This window comes from Cavia porcellus, unplaced genomic scaffold, assembly GCF_034190915.1.
Source record: "Cavia porcellus strain 051 isolate PalLab524CR breed Dunkin Hartley unplaced genomic scaffold, mCavPor4.1 scaffold_15, whole genome shotgun sequence".
Lineage (NCBI taxonomy): Eukaryota > Metazoa > Chordata > Mammalia > Rodentia > Caviidae > Cavia > Cavia porcellus.
Genome location: NW_026947498.1, coordinates 59,060,968 through 59,081,183, shown reverse-complemented (window position 1 = coordinate 59,081,183; position 20,216 = coordinate 59,060,968). Strand labels below are relative to the sequence as shown.

The 20,216-nt window shown below is 35.6% G+C and overlaps 1 protein-coding gene across 4 annotated transcripts in view; it reads right to left on the bottom strand.

Annotated features, from left to right (window-relative positions):
* Gtpbp8 (GTP binding protein 8 (putative)) overlaps positions 1-15,407 on the bottom strand; it is a 32,801-nt gene extending 17,394 nt beyond the window's left edge. For 2 of the 4 annotated variants that reach the window (XM_063224967.1, XM_063224968.1), the window contains exons 1-5: positions 15,041-15,405; positions 13,547-13,645; positions 11,779-11,909; positions 10,655-10,754; positions 3,001-3,119 (exon numbers count right to left, since the gene is read on the bottom strand). In XM_063224967.1, coding sequence (XP_063081037.1) covers positions 3,001-3,119; positions 10,655-10,754; positions 11,779-11,909; positions 13,547-13,645; positions 15,041-15,376 — 785 coding nt within the window. In that variant the 5' untranslated portion in view covers positions 15,377-15,405. Of the gene's footprint in view, positions 1-3,000; positions 3,120-10,654; positions 10,755-11,778; positions 11,910-13,546; positions 13,646-15,040 lie in introns of all 4 variants that reach the window. The other 2 variants (XM_003469272.5, XM_063224969.1) reach the window with 2 other exon arrangements.
* Between the last annotated feature and the right edge of the window lie 4,809 nt (positions 15,408-20,216).

Below are 20,216 nucleotides of genomic sequence, written 5' to 3'. Positions count from 1 at the left end.
CTGTGGAAAAAGAAACACAGTAGCAGGTTTGAATTCATCTACCTTAAAGTTACTTGCAAACTCTATAAAGCAGAATATCTTATTTTGTTGTACACTTCCTTTCTCCCCTAAACTTCTTATAATATTTTAAAATTCAGTGATTCCTGCATGATTCTAAAAACTTACTTTTTACTGTCTTTTTCCTAGATTAGGTCTTGATGTCTTCAGTTTATTCTTGATATGGCAAAAATTCATCATTTTGATAATTTATACCTTTTCTCAAATTTTTTTTTAATCAAAGTCATTATTGTGACTTATTTACCTGTCTGGCTGCCCACTCATCCACCTAACCACCTAAGTACTCATCCATCCATCCATCCATCCATCATCCATCCTTTTGGAGTTTGACCCCTTGGTCTCTTAAGATATGAGTATACTATTGCTTTATATACAGGTAAAATATCTTCTGTTGTATTACTAATTTTCTTCTTAATAAGGTACAACATTTTAGACTTTTGGCCAAAGCCAAAATAAAACCAAACAAGAAATAAAGAACAGCCAATAATGATCCTTGTAACTGAAGTTATAAAATTTAAAGGAGAAATACAAGTTAGATGATTCACACTCTTAAGTGGACTGTGAATATGTATGTGCAACATTTTTATCAGTTCAAAATTTTCTGCTCTCATCTACTTGGAATTCTACATAAAAAAACCACAGTGCTGTCTCTTACATATCATTTATATAACAGATCAATCCCAGTATCAATCCTCAAGGGTTTTTCATTATTTGTATTTTTCTAACCTGGACCAGAGTTCAGGCATGAAGACAATACTTCTGCCTGTAGACCTGAAAATACACTTCCACCTGTCTTGTATCATAAGCATATAGGAAGAAAAGGAGACACAATTTATAGTAACCATTTGTGAACAGGTCAAGCTGTATTTAAGAGGGATGGCCTGGCAATGATGACAAATCTTTTAGAACTTACAGTGAGAAAAATCAGCCCATTGCAGCATGCTTGCCATAGGTTCACCACCACTGGCTTAGTATTTGGTCTTCTCTAACAAGAAATATACATCACTATATTCTGCCTGGAGTTTTAAGAGCTAACAGTATACTTACATTGACTGCGTTACAATGAATGTTGAAGCTCTTGAGTGCAAGTGTGTTTCCCATCACTCAGTTCTTAGGTTTTTTTTAATACTATGCAGCCTGCAGTGCTTGGTTACCAAAGGTAAGAATGGTGACAGTAGTGACTCCAGGGTTATGTGCATAGAAAGCTGGCATAGCCAAAGAAGGAAATGCCTCTAAAAAGTACCAGCTAACTGATAATCTGAGGCGTAGGCCTGATACTCCATTTATTGACTCTGACTAGTGGAAAGAAAGGAAATTGTTTAACATTTTGTGCCTGATCATAATACATACAAACACCAATCATAATACATTTTCCTTAATCCTGGTGATCATACTTTTCCAGGGAGAAAACACTCAAGGAAAATAAAATAAATTACCTTAAATTGGTAGCCAGGAAGTAAAAAAGCTAGTATGAAAACCATGGCTGTCTAAGCCACTCCTCTATTTCAGCAAATACCTCTCTGCAATTTAATTTCTCCAACTTGTAATCTTAGCTGTGAACAGGTTTATCATGAAGATCAATTAAGTGTCTTAAATGATCTAGTGCTATAGCCTTTCTGAAGACCACTTGTTTTCAGATAGCTCTAGCTAGGAAGCAGTGTGGGACCATGGTTTATCAGTCCCTGATCATGAACACCTTATTTCCACTGATACAGTCCAAGAAAAATCTTTCCCAGCCACATGTCAGCAGTTGGTTAACTAAAAGGTACACACGTTTTGCAACAAATGCTGATTAACAACAGTTTGCTACTATATGTGTGTATCGCCTTTTTAGCAGAAGTCTCACACTTCCTCTTTATTAAACAGTTTAAAGAAATAGCTTTTATAGTTCTATTAAAAAGTATTTATATGATAATGCTCAGAGCCCTAATAAGAATTAGAATTTTACTGCCACCTCTAGCAATTTGCACTATATACATAGGATAAAGACAAATGAAATGGATAAATATCTGAATGTAAGTCAAAGAAGAGTTTTGTAGGAATAAAGAGGGATTCTGATAGGCATATTCATAATAACAATTTAACTTTGATACAGACTGGTAGGATCTAAAATGACTACGCAGGGGACAGTGTTATATACAACAAAGTGTTGCTTAGTTTTTCCTCTCCTTATAGTAACTAGCATAGTGCCTTCCATAGAAAGATCTGAGTGAGGAAATCAGAGAGGAGTAGGGCTCCACCTCTGCTACAGTACACATTACTAGTGTACCCAAGATATACAATGAAAGTACACACCTATGTTTTGTTATAAAACCTGATCATGGGACTGGGTGTGGTGGTACACTCTACAATCTCAACACTCAGGAGGCTGAGGCAAGAAAAACTGTTGCAAATTTGAAACCAGCCTGGGCTACAAAGTGAGTCCAAGGCCAGCCTGAACCTCATGAGACCCTATCTCAAAAAGACAAAAACAAAAACAAAACCCTGATCATAACATCTCAAAAATTACCAGCTCAGGAAAAATACATTCTGTCTGCCACCACTATGTAATCTAAACTTAAAACATTTTTTCTTCTTCCTATAAGGACCTTTAAAAAGAAACTTTAAAAAAAATCTCTCATGGCCCAAATAAACTTTATACCATACAGGTAAGTTAGTTTTCTTTGAAATTAAAAACAAAGGATAGAATCTTTATTATAGCTATTTTAAAGTTTTTATTTCTGCATTGGTCTAGGACTGAGACAGAATAAAGTTCCTGCAGAGAAAAGGAAGACAAGAAAGAATAGAGCGAAGAAAAAAATCAGAAGTATTAATAGATTATACCAGCAAATCATGGCTGGTTCATAGTCATCCAAATTTTAAGTGATACCTGGATTTCAGAAACATTAATTTAATATTAAAGGTTTTAAGTATGCAAAGTTGTTTTAACAGTTCAAGTCTTACCTTACAGGAAACAATTGAGGGAAACATCCTTGTGTTTTTGTGTTAACAAAGTTCTGGATCTGAAGTATTTGTTTTAAAAGATGTCCTTTGGAAGATTTATCAATTTTTGTCAATACCATCTATAAGAAAACATAACTTTAAGCATCAGAATTAAAATATACATTTTAATCTCTCCAAATCTAGTTCATCTATAAAATAAAAGCACAAAGAAGCTACTCTGAATAGTAAGTGACTTCTTGTGTATAATAAAGTGTACACTATGTGTTTAGTATTTAGTATTTAATGGTGCTTTAACCACATAAGGCTATAACGTCTCAGATTTACAATGAAAGAGAAGGACCCTTCCATAATTGTCATTGCCATAGGCTGTTTCATGTGATTACAACTTATCATGTGCTTTAAGGTACAGAAATTAACACTGTTAAGTTGATCTAAATAAAACTAGTAACTTGTAAACACTATAATGGTTCAGCCTTATAATACTTTGAAAGGAAAAATTAGAAATGGGTACTTTGCTAATATTCCAGAAAATCTAGAATTTTACTTGTCCAAATACAAATACATACTGGAGAAAGGTCAAGGCATGGCTGATTACAAGGTCAATTAAAAGCAAACTTCAACCTATCAGGTTTCCTTTGCTATTATATTAAGCCTCTTAATGAATGCCTTATACTTTTAGTCGTAAGAAATGTTGGTGGTAGGAATGGAAAGCAGGAAGTATGTGGTTTCTCACAACTTGTGAATCACTTCAGATGGCAGTCTTTCCTCATAAAGGCAAATGTGCTGATAGATATGATTTTTTTTTTTTTTTTGTGGTGTTGAGGTTTGCACCTAGAGCCCTGCACAAGCCAGACAAGGGTTTTACCTACCACTGAGTTACATCCCTAGCCCAAAATTTAATGTTATCTTTCTGTTTTATAGGGACATGCATGTGCATATGGTGTGTGTGGTACTGGAGATTAAACACAGGATATACTATTTAAAAGGAGATACAGTTACTCTGTCCCAATTCATGAAAGAAGTAAATTATTTTCTCTTCAGTTAAAACGAATTTATGATTCCTAGTACCTATGATAGATCAGGAACAGTTATTTAATAAAAGAAGTTTGACAATACTTAGGTAATTTTGCTATGTAGATTATCAGTCCTTTCATGGCCAATAAATTATTCTTAATCAAACCCCAAGAATTTCATTAACTCCAAAGATACAAAAGTGGCTCACTACCATTTAAAAAAAATGAAGTATGTTTAAAAATGGGCAGAGAACTTAGACATTTCCTCAAAGAAAATATTCAAATGGTCAAAAGGCAGATGAATAGATACTAATCATTAATAATCATTAAGGAAATGCAAACAAAAATCAAAACCACCATGCCTCTTCTGGAGGGTACAGGAAACTGAGGTAAGATTTTTTTCTGTAATCTCACAGAACCACATTTAATTTAAAACTTTCAGCCAAATATGGTGGAACACACTTGTCTTGGCACCCAAGAGGCTGAGGCGAGAGGATCACCATGCATTCAAGGCCAGCCTGGGCTGCAATGGTGATTTTAGACCATCCTGAACTGCCTGGCAAGATCTTGTCTATAAACAAACGAACAAAAAAAACCAAAACAACCAAACATTTTTCTAGCAACCATAGTTTAAAAAGAGAAACAGGTTAACAATAGAGCTTAACTCAATTTATCTAAAATGTTATTTTAACATGTAATCAATTAAAAACTTACGAAAGTTTTTTTTTTTTTTTTTTTTTTAAATAGGGTCAGACTATAGTTTGGAGTTGGCTCACTATGAAGCTCAGGCTCGCCTTGAACCCATAGAGATTAATGTATGGTTTCACATACAAGAGGCAGTTAGAGGGGTTCCATTTATGTTTTCCCTGGTCTTGCTACCTTGCGAGCAGCTGTGGACCATTTGTATCAATGCAAGGCTTCTCAACAGACTGGGAACTGTGGTCCTTGCTGGGAGAAGATTTATAGAACTGCGGGAGGTCTGAAGATGGCAGCTTGATACGTAGCAGAGTAGAGAGCCCCTCTGAGAAAAACAACTCAGATGCTAGAATTTAACACCATGGAGAAGACCAGACAAAAGGAGAGGGAATCTCATGAGCCAGGAAGAAAGTGAGGAAAAAGAAAAAAAAAAAAAAATAGAAAAGGAAAAACACGGACAAAAGGCTGGGACCAGATGCACTCTCATTGGAGCCAGTCCCGTGCTGTGCTGGGGCGTGCTTTGGAGTGGGATGACTCACAGTCCCGCTGAAATCGTGGCCTCCAAAATTGGGGGTTGGTGAGCCCAGGGGCTTTGGCGGGAGGATGCGGCACAGTGGAGAGCAGAATCAATGTGGAGAGCTGCATTAATCTGTGGTGAGTGCTAGGAATGTGGTTCCGCAGTGGGGGTGACCAGCTGGATGACATACTGGAGTTCAGCAGGACGGGCCTGAACTTGGAACCTCAGTGGCATCAATCAGGCTGCCGCTGGCCCAAAGAGGCCTGGTGGGATCTGATTGGGCTGGGTCACGCCCCTGGTCGGGATCCAATAGCCAGGGACAAAAATGTCTGGAACCTGTGACATTTGCATAGCACAGACTAACATGCTGAAGACACTCGCCGGTTGACTGGCTCAGAGGAGAACGGTTAGCCCATACTGTCTCTGCATGCACCTCAAGTAACAGCAAACTGGAGAAGGCAGCAAGCCCCCAGCCAGCATGCTTCAGAAAAACTGTAAGCAATACGGGAAGCGCCTGTGACCTTCACCATACAGTTGTCTGAAAGAAACCAGAAATAAGACAAAGAAACAAGAAAAAGCCTCTGGCTGCTGACTAAGGGAAAATAAGTCCAGGAGAGGTAAATACAGAAGAGATCGAGGACAGCAATCAAGCAATATCGGCCACAGGATCAGCAGACATAAAGAAATACTTTCGTAACCTCATAGACGAACTTAAAAGCGAAATTCTAATTCAAATGAGGCAAGATATAAAAAGACTAAAAAAGAAATGCTAAGCCCCTCTCAAGAAGACACAGATAGAAGAATGGAGGAACCCAGAAAAAGGAGAGAAACCTTCGATGAAGAATATAAAAAAAATCTAGAACACATGAAACAGATCCAAAGAGATTACCAGGAAATTAAAAATTCAATTGAAAGCTGGCAAAATTCTTTGACAGAAACTAAAGTTAGACTTTCAAAACTTGAGGATAGATTTGCAATGTGTGATCGTGAAAGGAAAGAGCTCTTACAAATAACAAGCAATCAGGAAGTAACAATACAAAGGCTAGAAGACAACAAGAGGATCTATAACTTAAAAATAAAAAACATGTGTGAAGAAGAACGAGTAAACACAAATGAATTACAAAGGCTATTCACAGAAATAATTAAGGGAAACTTCCCAAGCACAGGAAAAGGAAATGATTTTCAGATATATGAAGCATACAGAACTACAGCCAGCTACAATGAAAACAGATCTACACCTAGACATATAATAATCCAGATCCCAGAAATTCATCACAAGAACATAATATTAAAGGTGGTCAGAGAAAAGAAACAGATCACCTATAAAGGAAAACCCATCAAAATCATGACAGACTTCTTGACACAAACTATCAAATCAAGAAGAGCCTGGAGCAAACTATTCCAAGCCCTGAAAGAAAATAACCTCCAACCCAGATTGATGCACCCTGAAAAACTGTCTCTCAAAATTAATGGAGAAACAAGATGTTTCCATGACAAAGAGGAACTGTGGGAGTTTGTGACCCTCAATCTAACCCTACAAAAAATACTGAAGGACATTCTAGAGAAAGAGAGAGAGAAAAATCACCAGGATTCTAGCAACAGTGGCAGAGAGGCCTCAATGAATGGGGCAGACAGTGGAATGAAGGAGAAAAGTAGACAACCAACAGCAGAAAAATAGCATAGCAGAGATAAGACAGAGAAATCTGGCTATAATCTCTAACACAGATGACCTTGATACACAAACAAAAAGAAACGCAGGAAGAGTAGATCAGGAGATAGGGTCCATCGAGATGCTCTGAATAGGAAATATAATCTACCTGAAAGAGGGTTAAAGAACCGAAAGTCAAAGATGAGAAAACAATGCCCTACATGACAGGGAATCAGAGAGAAATAGGGACAGCTCGTCTAGCAGCTGCAGATAGGTTGGAAAGTCAAGACACTTGTGCAGTGGAGAACTACTCAGCTATATGGAAGGAAAACTTTGAGGCTTATTAGGTAAAGGAATACAGCTCAAGATCAAACTCAGGGGTAAAAAGGTTCAGAAGCACTTAGGTGGATAGTGAGTTGCCCAGCTAATCTAAAAACTAAAGGAGTTAATGGGACCCAAAATGTACAAAGCACCCTGAGAAAGGGAAAGGGGACTAACTGTTTAAAAACAGAAGGCAGAGGACATTGTTAATAGTGTATCAGGATTTAAAAGCCACATTAGTCTAATTGCTCTGTTTAGTTTGATTTGATTCTGTTCCAGTCTGTCTACTCGTACTAGATTTGAAGGCACAGATCGCTATCCCCAAAATAGCAAGATATACTATGTAACTGTCCTTAATTTCCTATTAATTAAATTGAAGCCCTGTATTAGTTACACTGTCTTACTATTACTGATCTTATTTGAATCTGGTTTGTTAGGTCGCTGTTTTGTCTTGATTTTATTCGAATTTGGTATGTTTGATAGTATTAAGTCTAAAAGAAGAAGAAAGTACTCTGAAGATGACAAGATGCAATAGGATAACCATTCTAGTTTGACTATTAACTGCTTTGAAGTCCTACAATGTCTCCAATGTTGTGTTTTTATTAATATTGCTATGAAGTGCTATGTTCAATTATACTATTCCTGATGATATAGACAATTCTATTGAAAACAGGAAGAGACATCATCGTAACTACTGTAGATCACCTAGTATTGTGGTTTTATATGTCTTTTTTGTTTCATTTTTTTCTGGAAATTTGTTTTGTTGTCTTGTTTGGATCTGTTTTTCCCTATAATACAGAAAGGATAGGTATATACGTAGAGATTCACGCATGTGTAGAACTTCTAAATAGTTTATGAGAATAGATTATATAATGCAAGACATAATGAACAGATACTCTCAAGAAGAAAAGACACTAAGATACCAAGTGCTAATTTTGTAGCATTATGATATAAAATCTAGCAATACTATTTTTCTCTGTTCAGAGTGATATTAGTCTGTTTTCTTTTGTTTAATTTCAACATATGTATTGATATGGACACCTGTTTTGAAAAGAACGAGACATTATGGCAGTCATTGTTGACTCCCCTATTGTCTGGTCTTGAAGACCTAAAATGCTTTCATCATCCTGTTCTGATCAATTTAGTACTATATTGTTCAGTATGAACTCACTGTGTGTCAAGATCTGGACAACTATTTGGAAGAAAACAAGAGACAATAGGATAGACAGTGAAGATCACCTGTGGTCTTGCTTTGAAATCTGTGTTTCTTAAATAATTTTATTTTATTTTATTTTTTGTCTTTTTCTTTTTTATCGGTACCAGGGATCGAACTCACGACTGCCTGCTTGCAAGGCAGGTGCTTATGCCGCTAAGCTAAATCCCCAACCCCTTAAAATAGTTTATTTATGATGTTTTGTTACGTTTAATTTTACTCTCTTCAAAATAAAAATTTTTTTTTTTTAAAAAAAGAGTTAACTAGAGTGATCAAATGTGCAGTATGAAGAAAGTAGAAATGTTGCAGGGACTGGAAGGAGGGACAACTGGAAGTGTTTAAAGGGTGTGGGTTTTAGTTTTACAAGACGATAAGAGTTCTGGAGAGCTCATTGCACAGTAATATGACTGTACTTAAAGTTGCTAAACTTTATGCTTTAAAATGGTTAAGGTGGAAATTCTATGTGCCTTTTACCACAAATAACACTGACAATAAATGAAGTAGAAACCACATGTGGTTGTGCACACCTGTAATCATACTTATTCAGAAAGCTGAGGCAGGAGTCTGACAAATTCAAGTCTAACCCAGAAGTAGACTCTCCTTCAAAATGTAAAAAAAAAAATTTTAAGGGCTGGGGATGTAGCTCAGTGGTAGAGCAGTAGTTTGGCATGCATGAGACCCTGAGTTCAACCCCAGTACTGCAATCATTGAGGTTGAACTACATTTAAAAGAAATAACTGACTCATTAAGAGAAAGAAGCAAATTGTAAATAGGTACAGTAAGATTTCTGTTTTAAACGTCAAAAATATAAAATTGTAAATAGGAATATATATATATATATATATATATATATATAGAGAGAGAGAGAGAGAGAGAGAGAGAGAGAGAGAGAGAGAGCGAGCGCCAGGCCCTATCTTAACTGATATAAAATGGATGTCTTCTAAACCAACAAAGAAATGAATGGGAACCTCAATTTTTTTAAAAGCAGAATTTGTCAAGATGTATTAAACTGCACCAACAGATATTTATATTTCATTGTGTGATTTATTTATTTTTTTGACTCAAAGAAAAAAATTCAGAAGATTAGAAGAATAAATAATGGGAAATGGAGAATAATGTAAGATGGTAATAGTAAGTCTAAACATATAGGAGTCACGGTGAATGTGACTAGGTTAAATCTGCTTATTGAAATTAGTGGTCAGGCTGGGTATAGTGGTGCATGTGTGGCTGAGGCAGGAGGGTCATTGTGAATTCAAGGCCAGCCTGAACTGTATAGTGAGACCCTGTCTCAAAAAGTCAAAAAAAAAAAAACAAAACAAAAAACTCAACATACAAATTAATAGGAAACAGGGAAATAGATCTTTTTGTACATGGGAAGAAGACCAAGAGATGGAGCAGAGGAGAAGAACATAAAAACTAAGAAGCATTATGTACATGAACCAACTCCCTACAATGAATGCAATCATTACTGCAAATGTATTTTAATAAAAATAACAATATGTCTAATGATAAAAAGAAAAAATGTGGCTCACTAGTAGCGTTCTTACAATAAACTCTGTTACATTTTAGTGCTTTTTAAAAACTTCTAGAAAACTTGGCATAAGCATCTGCCTGGCAGGTGTGAGGTAGTGAGTTCGATCCCCAGTACCACCAAAAACAAAACAAAACAAAAAAAACTTCTAGCAAACTAAAGTCACTGATTCTTTTAAAAAGAGTGATATTTTATCTGGAAGATTACAAAGCAAGTTAATGTGGATACCAACCTACAATACATACTAATATGTATTTTTTTCCTAGGTCACATGACAAAGGAACACTAGTAAGATATTTCCAGAAGAAATTTTGTTTCCCTATAAATATAAAAATCCTACAAAAAATTTCTTAGAGACTTTTATGTTCTTGGAAGAATGTTTAAATTCCAAGTAAGCATCAAAATTTGTAGGTGCAGACCTATTTACATTATAAATACTATCTGCTAAGCTGCTATTAAACAGCTATGAACATGTTTTGGAGAATGTTTATATTTCCATTAAAAAACAAAAATGAATAGTACTTAGGAACACTAAACAGCTTAAAACATTTTGGCTATAATTTTGAAAATAAGACTGAGAGAATAAAATAAAAGAACTTAGGGGTAGTTTATCTTTTAAAGAAGGAAAACTTGTTCATTTATTAAAAAAATATGTGCACATATTCATAAAGAAATGGTATTCTAACCACAACCAAGAGGCATAGGAAACACTTACCACATATGGTAATGCAAATTCTTCACACATTTCTATGGCAATTTTGTCTTTTTCTGTAATTCCAACAACACTATCTACTAGTAAAAATGTTCTCTTCAAACTATAAAATGCAGAAAATAAGATTAATGGTAACATAAGATATACTTCTTTTCATCCATATTTATTAAGAAATTTTCTTTGAATAATTCTAGATTTAAACTTTAAAAACTTAGGCAAAATGAATTTAAAGTTCATGAGTAAAATTCATCAGTCCTGTGAGTCCTGTTTATTTTCATAATCAAATTTGTTAAATATTTTAATTTATTTCAGCAAGCATGTATTGAACATAAATCTGCTATGGACTTCATATAAAGATGAGTAAAGCCCGTTCTCTAAGAACTTAAAATCCAATTTAAGTTATCAGAGAAATGTTTAAGTTTTTAAATATTACCTTAAACAAGTAACAGAAACCAGACACATTTTATTTTGCATTTCCTTTTGCAAATATTTCCATGTCAGTTTCTATGTAAAACTACAAAGCAAGGTAACTATATGAAGACTTTTAACATTTTTCTCTGTATTGTGCAATTCTTTTTTTGGCGGCGGGGGCGGGGGGGGTAACCAGGAATTGAACTCATGACCTTGTGCTTGCCAGGCAGCTACTGTGCCACTTGAGCTACATCTCCGGCTACTGTGCAATTCTTAAGTAGAACTGTCCCTGTGTCACTTGACTACGCAGGGAAACAAAAATATAAAGACGTTTTCAGAGGATATGATGATAGATATTTCAAGAATGATCACAATTTGCTGGTTTATTTAAATCTAGTGAATACCACATTAACCAACACTTTCATTTTCAAAATTATCCAGCAAAGAGTTTGCTTAAAATTAACAAAGTCTGCTAAGTACTCTTCATATTTTCAATTTAGGAAAACCCTTGAAGTTAAAATCAGACTCACAGGTTAAAAACAAAAAATAAGAGACCATACCTTGGTCCTAAACACTGTATTGTAGAATATTATAAGAGTAAAATAAACTAAAATGAGTGATTAGGTAAAACTGAAGTGTTTGCCACATGTAGAATACTCTACTGGTAAAGATAAGTTTTGGTGCTAAATATGTAACTATTATAAGTTTTTTCTTACTTTCTTCTTTCTTTTAGATAGGTCTCTACCATGTCAACAAAATCTTCAGGTGCTCTATAGCCGTAACCTGGCATATCCACCAATATGAAATATTTTCCAACTTTGAAAAAATTCATTTTCTTTGTGTGTCCCTGATAAAGTAAATAAAAAACAATTGAAGCTGATTTACAACAAATCCTTTCTACATTTCATAATTTTCAGTATTTTCTACTCAATTAAGTATTTATTAAAGACTCAGTATATAATCCTATTTTGATCATGATACGGGAAAAGAAGATAGAAGGAAAGTGCTAGAGATAAGCATAGATCACACTACTTTTTCCCTCCAATTCATCTTTCTTAAAATAGAATTCTTAGTACTTAGGAACTCTAGATTACATATTAAAAGTATATAAACAAAATATTTTGGACTCTATACTATTTCATGCTTCATGAAAAAGTTACCCTTTTGCATGAATATCACTAGTAATATTCTTTGATGGATAAATTAACTCTACTGTGAAAAGAAATGAATTGTGGCACTGATAAATTAAAATGCTTACCATTAGTCACAGAGGTTTCAGTAAGATCTACATCCAAAGCTTGATAGCTGCTTATACCTAGATTATTATTTTCCTAAAATCAGGATGTTTTGTATGGTTTATGTAGCTTTTAGTGCTCTCACTAAACAATTTTAAAAAGCATCTTTAAAATAACTAAAATTGACATAAACATAAAATATGGCCTGTTCATGCTTTTGTGGCCATTTATTCATCAGAACGAGAATTTTAAAAATCAATTGTTTGAACCTTAGAATAAATAATATCAAAGAAAGACTTTTTATAAGTGGTGGTTAAGTTCCTAGTTAGTTTGCTTATCCTTCTATTAGAAAATTATTTTAGAATTAGAAAGCAGGAATTTTAAACTTACAGATTAGGAATGTAAAGAATTAATTTCAAACACTGTCCTCTTCTTACATAGGAAGGGCATTCCCCTGCCTAGGAGTGATAGTTTAGCTGGTTTACTTGGTAAGTCAGGGGAGGAATAAAGATGGAAGGGTTAGGCACAAAGAATAATTAGTGACAATGCCAGAGAATCAACTACATGAAAAAGTAGGAGGAGAAGAGTGGTGAAGAGACCTGGAAGGGTTCCAACTCAGCGAAAGGGATTGGCGGTAGTGAGTGTTTGAGCTGGTGCAAAGGTTTTGATATTTGTAGATACTAAGGTAAGGGCAAGTGGGGGTGAATTTTGAGGAAAGATTATTTTAGATGTTGTTTGGTAGAATCTACATCATTGAGAAGGAAACAGAAAGAACTGGAAGATGACAAAAAGTCAGTGTATCAGTGTATGGCCTGGGTAAACACAATATGCTTGACTGTTTCATGTGTAAGAATGTGTGTGCATATATAAGTAAAATATAAACAATTATAGGAAAACTAAAGTAAAAGTCTTTAAAGTGTTTTCCTTAAAATCACTGCACAACTAGGCGATCATTCCTATAGAAGGAAATACAGAATGATGATAAAACAACTTATTTTGGTAACTCTGAAAGATTTGGACAAAGCTTTTTCCAAACAGGCCAGAGTACTAAAATAAACAGCCACACTTTCTCTCTCCCCACCCTCAGAGAAATAGTCATTAATGAAACGTCTTGTCTACCTGTTTGAAAGAAATCTCTTTTCTAGGTACTTAGCAATTATCATTTCTTATAATTCCAGTATTTACTACTCGTCTTAGTCAGTTCAAGAAATAGTCCAGACTTCTGGAACGTTAAAAAGTTTCAACATACCGGTGTTTTGGAGACTCTGACTTCAACCTCTGGAGCAAGTGAAAATAAAGCCTTTATCAGTGAAGATTTTCCAACATTGCTTCTGCCTATGAAACACACCTTTATACAGCATAAAAGAAGAGAAATGAGCACCAAGAAACTTGAATAATTATTTATTTAATCCTCTATTTAATGCTCTATTTGCACCACGCTTTATAAAGTGTGGTTTATGGCTAGTCAAACCTCAACTTCTAACATATAGCTAATACTGAACTGATTTCAAAATGCAAGTATAATATTTTCTAATTTTTTCAAACCACATCCCTGAGGTGGGTAATATTACCATTATTTTATAGATGTGAAAAAACTAGTCCAAAATTTTACAACTAGAGAGTAGACATACTGGGATTTGAATTTACATTTATACATCTATCTTGGACATTTATACCCACAGCCCTTACCTTTGTTACACTATGCTACTCAAGAACACCTGTAAACTTTATTAAGCATTCCATATCCGTAAAGCTTGTGAAGTGAAAAATTACATGTCATTTGAATAAAACTGGCTCAAAAGTACAAACACATTTGTACTCTTCTCAAGAACTCCCCCAGTACTTTGTAGTAACAGTGCAACTTAAGTAGTTTTTCCCTTGATCTCTCTTTTTCCAACTAAGTATTTCTCGTCTGTATTGTGGAAAGTAACAAAATATTTTCCATAATAACCATCAGTATCTAAGAGGCTGCTTTTTAGCAAAGTACTGTACTGAAGGGGTAACAACTGGACTTGAGGTCAGAATGGCTCAGTGGGGGACATTTTGCAAATCTATAAGGGTATTTTTGATTATCAATACTTATGCTGGACAGTCAGTAGGCAGGGACCAGGGATGCTATGTATTTTTTAAAACCCTGTTTAGTCTCTCAAAATAAATTGATGAGTCCTGCACAGATTTCAAGTGGTTTTCCCAGATTAGACCCAATGCTACAAGAGTCCTTCCAAAAATTAAAACAGGGCAATCGTGCAGTTACAAGAGCAAAGTTCTTGCAGCTGTTGTTAGCAGACCCAAAACAAAACACTGCATTTTGAACTTGTAGAACACGCCTAATATGCACCCAAGAAATTTCACTAATAAAATAGTTTAAATCGTCCACGGTATTGCCACTTATCGTTAGTATTTTTGCGCATGACAGGAAATTTGAATTGGGTGGAAAATTACAAATTGCTAAGTATCACATTCATGAAGCTGTTATATTTCCTATTCTTCCTCATTTGTCTCATGTATAGGCAAGAATTAACTTCTTGAAGGCCTAGTCCGTGTTTGAAAGCGTTGAACTATCATAATAATTAAAACCACACATATGCTTATTTAAAATAATTTATGCGTCCACAACAAGCTAGATACTATCTCTTGTTGGGTGATAAATATAATAAATAAGCAAATACGTGGTGGCAGGCGGGCATCGGCCCGCATTCCAATACTTTGCTAGCGGAGAACGACCAGCAATAGCATCTCTCACTTCCGGCCGAGAGGAGTCCGGGGCGTGGCTGAGACGGACGGCAGAGCTCAGATACTCGATGCGGTTCTTGGCGGTGGCAGCGAAGAAATTCTCCGCTCTCGCGATGTCTTCTAGGCTAGGGTCAAAGATCCTTAGGTGCAGATCAGGCCTCGCGTCCGGGTCGAGGTACAGTTCAAGTTCCTGCAGTGGGTACACTAGCTTTGTCAGCTGTCTCTTCGGCAGCCGCAGCACCTTAGCAAAGCTCTGCGAAGTGCTGTAAGCTCGATTCAGGCACCCTGGCGCCACTGACATCTCAAAGAACCTTTTCACAGACAGCCGCACGCAAGGTGACGCCATGTTTCTCTCCCAGAAGCCCCTCAAAACTTCTTTCCCAGACTCTGGGATGCGGTGCCGCGATGCCTCCTGGGAACTGTAGTCTCTGCTCCACACTGCCCATTTCCCACCCCCCTGTTTTTACTTAATCCGGCAAGAAGCCGGCGGTGAACGGCTGGGGGAATTCCGCTCCTTCGTTCAGCACCCTGGGCTTGATTAACTACTGTGCTTTGGAGTAGTACTTTACAGTGCGGAGGCGTTTAGCAGTTTCTAGAGGTGAAATACGCTTCTGGCTAGGTGGCCCTTGCTTCTCAAGAGGAAAAATAATAGTGTGAAGTTTTGGTGAATTCCAAGCCGGTTTAATCTTCACAGTTCTGGGTTGTTTAACGGATGGTTGCCGTTTTCATACGTTTAGATTACTAAGAAAAATAATTGCAAAAAAGACTAGTGAATAATGTGGTTGGAATACTGCCTCGTTTTGGGGGCAGGGACTAAACGTCAGCTCTTTTCTACAGTTGCAGGAACTGACATTAAACTGTAGAAATTTCTAACAAAATAAAAGCAAAACATTTTGGCACAGGTGTTACAGAATTGTTTCATGGAAATTCCACCGTAACGATTATCTTATTTCAAAGATTCTTAAAGCAATTCAAAATTTGTCAGTGGTGGAAATACAGGTGTTCTTTGATGAAATGAGTGAATGAAAGATATCTCTGTGTAAAAACTAAATGTCTCTAAAACACCAGCAGGACACAATGGAATGATAACTTACATCTCTTAAAGCTGTTTCCCACGTTGTTCAGAAACTAAATGGGAATTCTTGAATAAACACGCTGCAAAAATTAATGAAAACTGGATCTGTTGCTGGCCAGCTAGTTTTTACTGGATCCTTGTATTGGTCTTTCAGGCTTCTATTTTCTAGTCTCACTCCTCCTCAGTAATAAAATACTTTGTTGTATATACATCCACAAACCAGAGCTGAATATATTTTTGTGTATCAATATTGGCAATATTGTCTATCAAACGTGACAATACTGGGTTTGAATATAAAGGAACTTGAGTAATTCTTATAGATACTCTGGAGGTGTTCTGTAATTAATAGACATTTCTTTTTATAATTTTTCATGGTTTAACTCCTAAATCATTTTGTATTTCATTTGACAGGATAAATAATGTTGAAATCATTTGATGGACAGTCTGCAATCTAGGGCAATCTTTGTATTCTAAATTGTGTTGTCATGTAAAGACTAGAAAGTCAAACAAATAATCCATTGGAAATAAATATGACTAGGAAAACGACTTGATAATTTAGTCTTTTTCCCCCCTTTCTTTCCATTCTTTTAAAGCACTTATGTAAACCAAGCATATAAATTTCAAAAAGGTGTTTTAGATTCAGTATATACTATGATTTTCTGGACACATGATCAAACACACCCCTGATTTCCAATGTAGGCAGAATGACATAGATGAAGCATATGTAGCAGTAAGACCTGAAGAGAGGGGAGCTACAATGGAAATCATAATGGGTACAGGGAGTTGTCAAAGTCCAGGAAAATCAAGCCAAAATCAGTATTGAAGGGAATCAAGTTCGGATATGGGACATTGCTATAAGATCCTGAGCTTTGGCAACTCCCTAAAATCTCAGTTCTGGTAGAATCTTGGTTCTCATTGATTTTATCTTACTTAATAGCTAAAATTAGGATCTAGCCTCCTAACTGAAGGAGTTGGTCTTAGCTAAGATTCAGAATAGGGTTTGAACTTAGTAGGGAAAAGGATTATAGCTCTCCAGTTTATACTATCCAAAGCAGAATTCCTGATATTCTCTCCTCTGCTCGTTTTGTGATCATTCTCATGACAGTACATGACAACCTGGTTCTCCCAACCCATACAGCTAAACCTGGAAGAAATTCTTGATTTCTTTCTTTTCTATCCCACATTCAATCTATTAGCAATCTTCTTACTTTCAAAATGTAACCTGAATTTGACACTTTTTAGTTTTTTATTTATTGCTATTATTTCCTTCATGGATTATTGCAGTAGCTTCCAAACTAGTTACATGTTTTTGTTCTGCTTGCTTCAGTGTATTCTCAATACAGCAGGAAGCATGATCATGCTAAAATGTAAGCTAACACCTGTGACATCTTCCTCACTCAAAGAAAAGACAAAATTCTTGCACTGAACTAAAAGCCCTAAATGATCTTCTTTCTCTTTCTCCATCTGCTCTTGTATAACTTCATCTGATACTCCATTCCAACCACATTGGCTTCCTTGCTGTTTTTCAGACAAAATGTGTACCGTCCTGCCTCTAACTCTTTGGAAATGCTGATCCAAGATAATACATGGTTTATTCCTTTGTCATTCAGGGTTAATTTATGATTCTTCTCCTGAGGAAAAAATCCCTTTTATTTTGAGAATTAAAGGGGAAGTTCACTGTAAAGTTGCCATATATTTTAAAAATTAATACAGCTTGGGTAGGCCATATATACTATGAACACAGAATCAAATTTTATTACTAAAATTAGTATCGCCTAAATGCCATAGTTATGTTTGTCATCTTCAGCTACTAAAACTGCAGGAAAATAGGGCCATGATGAGCTCTTTCCTTTAGGAAGTGATTCCTTCCATAATATCTGTCTCTGTAATGAATGGCCGTGGGGCCTAGAATGATCTCAATTTATGTGCAACTACTCTAGGTATGGAAGTTTAGGGAATCCACCTGAGATGGGGCAAAGGTAAGCATTGTAAGGCAGGTAGGTGGATCATGGACCTCAGAGTGGCAGCAGGCATAGCATATACACAGGTTAATTTCATGCTACCCTAGACACTTTGAATGCCCAAACAGAAACAAGTGCAGAGACAGTAGGAAAATTTACTTCTAGATGTAGAGAGCAGTAATGGATTAGTTCTTGGTGTTTGATTTACACTAGAACTTTTCTACCACCACTTTTCCCCTTCAACTATTAACATTTATTAAATGTTTGCTATACCAGGTGTGTGAATAAGAGGAACTAACTGCGGGAAAGTCTTGGTCACATTCAAACTGGAACCTCAGACTCTTGTACTAGGAACAAAATATTGAGGGAAAAGAAGAAGGAAGAAGCCTTGCGTGGAGAGAGACATGAGAGAAACTTCCATATGTAATTTAAATTGCTTGAATTACAATAATTATACTCTGAACAAATACTTTAAATTTAAAATGACTTTAATTAAAGTTTTATCAAGCTTTCTGTGCAGGATTTTGATTTAAAAATTTATCACTTAACCTATTGAAACAAATTTGTGGTACAAACCCCTAACATGAATAATGATTTTTCTACTTTATTAATTATAGTATATACTTTTATTTTTGGAATTTATTGTATTACTATCATTCAAGAAATAAGAGAAACGTATATCCTATTATCATCTTTGGAAAGTTATCAAATTATTAAATTTCATTATATTTCATTAATGTACCTGTAGAAAATTTCAGAGAGTTTGTTTTCAAAAGTTCTGTGAGCTTTCTGTTAAGGTTGTCTGCTGTACTGATATGATTTCTCTAAAGAGATCTGGAGATTAAATACCAGACAGTGCTCATGTGTAGGAGGTGAATTCTTAGAATGATTTGGGTCCTGGGGGAAGAGTAGTTTCATTTCCTTTGAGTTTTTTTTTTCTCTTTTGATCAATAGAAAATCTGTTGCTTTAAGTAATCTTAATTTTTTCTTTCAGTAAGTGTGTTTTTCACTGTGCTATTTTTACTGAAATGTTTTATTATACTTTTTGTCATATTCAATTTGTGTTTTTATATTACTAACAAGTTCAGGTATTTTGTTGTTTCTGCTGATAAAACACGGATTTTGCTATTCTCACTAATAGTTCATTTAATTCATTAATATTTCAATTTTTATTACATATTAGGCAAATTTATAATTCATTGTTGTATTGAGTGTGAAAGATACCCTCTCTGGCACTCTGAGAAAATGAAGCAATATTCATAGACAGATGTGCTCATGAATATTCCAGTTTTTAACTGATTCATAAATAGAGTGTTTCAAGTGTTCCCAAGACTAGCTCCCAAATTTGCTGACTTACTGGGAGGACTCACAAAACTCAGCACATAGTTGTACTCGTGGCTATCATTTATTTTATTTTATTTTTTTTGTCTTTTTCATTTTTATCGGTACCAAGGATCAAACTCATGACCGCCTGCTTGCAAGGCAGGTGCTTATGCCGCTGAGCTAAATCCCCAGCCCCTATCATTTATTTTAACAAAAGACTACAAAGTGAAACTGGCTAGGGGAAAAGATACTCAAGATGCACTGGAGAAAATCAGGTACAATTTTCTCAGAATCCTCTCCAACTGGAGTTGCACAGAATGCGTTTAATTCTTCCAGTAAACAGTTGTGATGTATGAAGTGATGTTCACCAGGAAAGCCCAACTGAGATTAGGAGTCTAGAAATTACTATTTTTTAATCAAGGGCTGGTCATGTATGTATAAGCACCTTGTCCCTGTATGAGTGTCTAAAAAATTACTAGAATTTTAGATTTTCAGAAGGAAATCATGTGTTCAATATTGCTACAGTCTGCATCTCAAATGACCTCCAAAGTTCCATGTGTTAAAGGCCTGTTCAGTCTCCAGATGGATATTATTGAGTGGGTTGGAAACTTTTACAAAGTGGGGACCAGTGGGAGGTCCCTAGGTCACTGGGTGTGTACCCTTCCAAATAATGAGACCTGGTGCCACATATTCATGCTTATGGCCTCCAAAACCACGAGGCCAAATGGTCACGGACCAAAACCCAACAATATCAATCAAAGTAGGCCTTTTCTCTTTGTAAGTTCATTATTTCAGGTATTTGTTATGGTGATAGAAAGCTAACACTA